This window comes from Brassica napus, chromosome A9, assembly GCF_020379485.1.
Source record: "Brassica napus cultivar Da-Ae chromosome A9, Da-Ae, whole genome shotgun sequence".
In the NCBI taxonomy this organism is placed as follows: domain Eukaryota; kingdom Viridiplantae; phylum Streptophyta; class Magnoliopsida; order Brassicales; family Brassicaceae; genus Brassica; species Brassica napus.
The window spans coordinates 28,149,537-28,155,604 of record NC_063442.1 but is presented as its reverse complement, the minus strand read 5'-3'; the positions used below and the strand labels follow the sequence as shown (position 1 = coordinate 28,155,604).

The window sequence follows — 6,068 nt, the reverse complement described above, 5'->3', positions numbered from 1 at the left end:
TACTTAGTATAACTAGTATAACGATGTATACCTAACACAATAGTAATACACAATATTACAAGTATAACTCAGTATAACTAGTAAAATTCAGTACAAGTAGTATAATTTGGTATATCTAACTCACTAGTAATACGTAGTGTTATAAGTATAATTCAGTATAACTAGTAAAACTCATTAAAATTATTACAACTTTATATCTAACTCATTAGTAATACGCAATACACAGTATAACTAATATAATTCAATATAACTAGTAAAACTCATTATAACTAATTTAGTAATAACGAAATAGAACTCAGTATAACAACTTAAAAATTTATCACTATAATTTTGAAATTCAGAATTTTGAAATTTAATATTTTGAAAATAATTTTATAAAAAATAAAACAAAAACTAGAAAATGATAAAATCGAATATCCATACTTCATTAAATTCATGTGGGTATAGGATATTTGAGAGGTCCATAGGAGATTGCTCTTTGATATATGAGAGCATGGAGTGGATTTGAAATTTTTTTAAACAATAAAAAAAATTCCTATACCCTCATGAATTAAAAATGTGATGGAGTGGATTTGATTTTTTTTTTCTTTTGTATACTATTTCCTTAATTCTTTTTGTGTGTCTTTATCTCGTACTATCAAACGTTGAGATCCCTAGTCCATTATGCCAGCATACATGATTCATGTAACATACTTATCATAAGAAGAAAAAATGATTCACGTAACGTTAAGTATATTTATATATATATATATATATATATATATATATATATTGCAATAACACTCTTATTATTAATCTAGAAATATTGGTTGGAAAGAAAAAGAAATATACAAATACAAGAGGATAAAACAATATTAAAATATTGAAATAAAAGTAATTTATGGCATGTTGTACAAGAACCACGCCGAGGTTTTAGGAAAAGTCAGAGATGCCAAATTATTAGTCTCAATTTTAATAACATAATATTAAATGATATGAGCCACCAATAAGATATTTAAATGCAGTCAGCCAATAATATATAATTATAGTTTGCCAAATTGTGACTATAATTCTGTTGAATGGAATATTGTAGCCACATTGCTTAACGCAGCAATACATTTCTATGTATTCAACCAATAGTGAAGCAGCAATACATTTCAATGTATTCAACCAATATCAAATCCAAAGTAGGAAAATTATAGCTTTCCTTGTCAAAACAATTAGATAGTTGGTGTATATCAAATTCTTTATTGAAACTTATCAAATTATTCTTTAATGTAACGGGTACTTTCTATAACTTGTTTTTTTTTTGTTAAACACTTTATATAACTTCTACAATAATTAATTAATTATAACGTTTGCGACTTTGGTTCCATCTTTGATCCGATTCTGTAAGCCAGCTTTTGTTTTCAAATGTGTGTTTAAATTACACCGTATGGTGTTTGTGAGCATTTTTCTTATATGAGTATATTTCTTCAAATGACAAAAAACTCCTATTTGAACCGAAAAAAACGTTTTCCTATGGAAAAGAAAGAATACTATGCATATGTTGTACAAAATATTTTCGATAGAAGAGAAAAATAAAGAAAACCGTGATAATGATATAAATCTTTTATTTTTTTCCTTATTAAATATTCGTTTGCGTAACACTGATTGGATGTTCAGTCCATATATCCCATTTTATTTGTGTTGTCTCTAGTTGATAAGATCAGCGCAAAGAAAGGGTAAACTTTGATCAGTAAACGATAACCATCATACATAAATAAGATTATCTACATGATTAGAAATCAGAATTTAAATTATTATATATGCGTTATTGATGCTGCTTTTGTTGGTGAAGGAAAAGGGTCATAAACTCATAACTCATAAGAACTTCAATTTTAATATTGCACATAGTCCCGGCTCGTACTTTGGTGTACTTAATTATTGAGTGTCTTTGGAATTGCATCGAAAACAATGCACTATATGCATGTACATACAACATATGCATATGCACACCAAGATGCCTAAACATCCATAAAGTTATAAACATAAATAAAGAAGAAAAGAAGAAGTGGATATGTATCTTATGAATTAGATAAGTGGCAGCTCTTTTAACAGTGGTATAATGTCCCTTTTCAATACTCATATATACATGATATATACAGCGATAAAATGTTATAGCTAATAATCTAAATTAAACAAGCAATATACATAGCAAGCATATATATAGTACCATGTTAAGATGATCATAAAAGTTGTATCTAGATTCAATAGCTGAGAAATCAAGAGCTATAACCTATTCAAATTGACAAATACGATGAATAAGATGTACATTAGTATTACATATTGACAAATATATTAAAAACTGAATTAAATTTGGCATAAAACTTGAACTGGAGTTTAATTTGCATATATAAGACCTAATCTGATTTTCATGCAAGCGACACTAATACACTTTTTATGAATGGAAAAGTTCTTGAAAAAGATAGAGATAAACTTTAGAACCAAAACAAATCTTGAAACGAAGGGTTTGATCATATACGTTCCCATTTGCTTGTTCACACACTACACCACCCAATGAACCTAATCATCTTCCAATCATTTGAATACATTGTAGAGAAGGTTTTGAACATTGGTGAATAAAGACAAAAAATAAACAAAACAAGTGTAAACTAATAATATACCTAACCCCATCTTCAAAGTTGAGAACACTTAATAAAACTATTATATATCATAAACAAAGGGTGTGATCATATGTAACCATCGCCTTATAGTCAAATTATTAGCTGTTAAAATAACAATCGATCGGGGTCCATCTCTCAATGTTAGGGATATAAAGTATTATTATTATTAAAATAACAAGTACTATTAACTTGACATATGCTCGCACGTCCTCTTTCATACACAACCCCTCTTCGTCTCCACCTTCTCTTATCTCTCTCTACTTCTACTCCTCTTCTTCCTTCTGCAACTCAGATCTTTTCAAAAGCGACCAAGATCAACGAAATATCTGATTCTTGGTCGATATCATTGACCGCCACTTCTTTCCTCTTTTAACTACTTGTAAATATAGAACTATATAGTATATAGAAAATATAAACATGAAGCGAGGTCTAGATATGGCGAGAAGCTACAATGATCACGAAAGCAGTCAAGAAACAGGACCCGAATCACCAAATTCTCTAACCTTCAACGCTACCATCTCTTCTCAATCACATAAACGAAGGTAAATCAATATACACATCTTTGATTCAAATTACAAATAATTTGATGCAAAAGCTTAGCATTAAGTATGATTCATATATTGATGTACTTGTTAATTAACTACAGTAAGAGATCCATAGAGAAGAGAGTAGTGAACATACCGATGAAAGAAATAGAGGGTTCTCGGCACAAAGGCGACACAACTCCACCGTCAGATTCGTGGTCTTGGCGTAAGTACGGCCAAAAGCCCATTAAGGGATCTCCTTACCCTAGAGGTTATTACCGTTGTAGTAGCACAAAAGGTTGTCCAGCAAGGAAGCAAGTCGAGAGAAGCAGAGACGATCCGACGATGATTCTCATCACTTACACCTCTGAGCATAACCATCCTTGGCCTCTCGCTTCCTCTTCTAGAAATGGATCCAAACCTAAACCCGAGCCCAAACCCGAACCAGAAGTACTACCCGAGGTGGAGCAGGAGGAGGAGGAGGAGGATAATAATAATAAGTTTATGGTTCTTGGGAGAGAGGTTCAAACGGTACCATCTTGCGTCATTGATGAGTTTGCTTGGTTTAGTGAGATGGAGACCACATCTTCGACCATTCTTGAGAGTCCGATATTTTCAGCAGAGAAAAAGACAGCTGTCTCGGCGACGCCAGATGACGTGGCCGTGTTTTTCCCAATGGGAGAGGAGGATGAGTCTTTGTTTGCCGATCTCGGCGAGTTACCGGAGTGTTCGGCGGTGTTTAGTCACCGGAGTAGGTTAGTAGGGTCACAAGTGGAGATCTTTTGACACGTGTTGGTATTTTATTGGATATTATCGTTGCTCACATGGGAAGCGTTGTACGCACGGCGGTTTTTGTTGTTTATTTAAGTTTCTCAACGGTAAACAATAACTCATCATAAGACTGTCTCTAGTCTCTATATACACTTTTCATTAAAAAAAAAGTATGATTCGATTTTGTAATTTCCACTCTACTCTTTGAATATTGTATTTTTCTCTATTTATATGATTTTACGTACTTAGATCATGAGATACCATTTAACGAGATCGAAAATGCTAATAAATTTGATATCATAGTAGAGAGATTAAAACAAACATATTTTTCGGAACTTCATCTTGAAACTTAAGAGTTGTTGGTACATGATTACGTACGTGATTTTAATAAACTTTACGCGAAGAATAATAATAGCACAGCTGAACAAAAGAATTGATTAGTTGTGATATGATTCACGTTACTTTGCCTGCCAAACTCTCTGTAATTACTAGTATATTATTAAAGTCTGTATAATAGAGCTTTTATGTGTTCACATTAACTGTAGTTCTGACTTTAGATGTTTTTTTTTATTTTAGAAAATTGCGGCAGTCCAACCTCCTCTACATAATTTTGTAGTATGTATATTTAAGGGTAGTAGTCTACGTAGAGGAAGATAATGGTGTGCATTTTAAAATGCAGGATTACGAAACTATAATAGAATATATATTGTTATTTATGTTTTCTTTAACAAAAAATAATAGAATATATTGTGATGACTATCTATACACACACACACATATATATATATATACCGTGAAATAATATGGGTTTTAGATCAGATTAAGGTGTTAATACATTCTAATATCCTTTCCAACGTCCTTGGCAAGTAACACAGATAAACTTGTATCAAAAGAACACAAACTTCCATTCGAAGAAAAATCAATTAAATGGAAAGAAAATCGAAAACTCTTAGCCAAAACCCCAGGAAAGCAAAATGTAAGACCACCGATGACTTTTAGAACAACGTTTTCTTGCTTTAGTCATCATCTTTTACACCGCTTTCTTTGTCGTCTTTTCCACCACCCCTGCCCGACCCCCCACGAACCTTTATTTTCATCAATGTTTCCCATAATCTTATTTGTAGACTATATCACAAGAAAGTACGAATTTTGTAAATATTCTATTATTTTATATAGGATTGTTGGCGCTTATATCATATACTAAGAAAACAACAATATTGGAGAAGTTTCTCTTCTTGATATTAAAGTTCAATGATATTAAATGTATACTAGATCAGCGATCTTAATTTACATAAGGTTAGATTTATTATGATCGTAAGCCAAGCTATAAAGTTCAAACCGCATGCAACATTTTCACCTTTTCAACCGATTGATTTTGAGCTGGAATTTTGCATAATATATACATGCCATCTAACCAGGCCAGTTCAAGAAAATTGGCATTAATTTGGTCTGAAATAAACAAGCAAAAAAACACTAAATATTATGTATACATGTTTAAAATCTGACATTATAAGTTAATATATATATATATATATATATATATATATATATATATATATATATACACGTAACTTTTTAATATTAGTCCATTGGTTTTGGATCAAAACTTTACTAGTTATTACGATTATTTTCTTATCGAGATAATGGTTTTTATCGGCCAGAAATCTCAAAAATTTAGGACATCTATATTCAGTCGAGCGAGTTTAATATGACTTTTATATCCGGTCGAAAGGGTTAAATAGAGAAGTTATTTCGGTTAGAGGTTTAGGGTTTTAGGATATGGGCTCTATTACCATGTTAAATTTAGGTTTGTTATAGACTTTTAACTTAAAACTAACAAGAGCTTGACCCGCACGTCCGTTCGGGTTTGGTTTTATCTTTTTATAAATTGTTTAGTGACATTTTTATACATAGATGTTATTTAGAAATTTTTAGGTTCATACAAACTTATCCCGACCCAAATGAATCAAAATCGAATCATGTCCAAAAATTTATAATACTTAAACATAGTTTAGTTTTAAAATCCAAAACCCGATACCCGTAAAAAATGATATGTATCCGAACGTATACTTAAATGTCAATGTCTAACTGATTATGTAAACAAATTAAAACAATTTTGTTAACCGGT

At 31.0% G+C, this 6,068-nt stretch overlaps 1 protein-coding gene across 1 annotated transcript; it reads left to right on the top strand.

The window, feature by feature from the left end:
* The first annotated feature begins 2,703 nt into the window (after window positions 1-2,703).
* On the top strand, window positions 2,704-4,166 carry LOC106364696 (probable WRKY transcription factor 65). The gene is made up of 2 exons (XM_013804220.3): window positions 2,704-3,187; window positions 3,292-4,166. The coding sequence occupies exons 1-2, from the start codon at window positions 3,063-3,065 to the stop codon at window positions 3,953-3,955; spliced, it is 789 nt and encodes a 262-aa protein (XP_013659674.1). The 5' UTR covers window positions 2,704-3,062; the 3' UTR covers window positions 3,956-4,166.
* The last annotated feature ends 1,902 nt before the right edge of the window (window positions 4,167-6,068 follow it).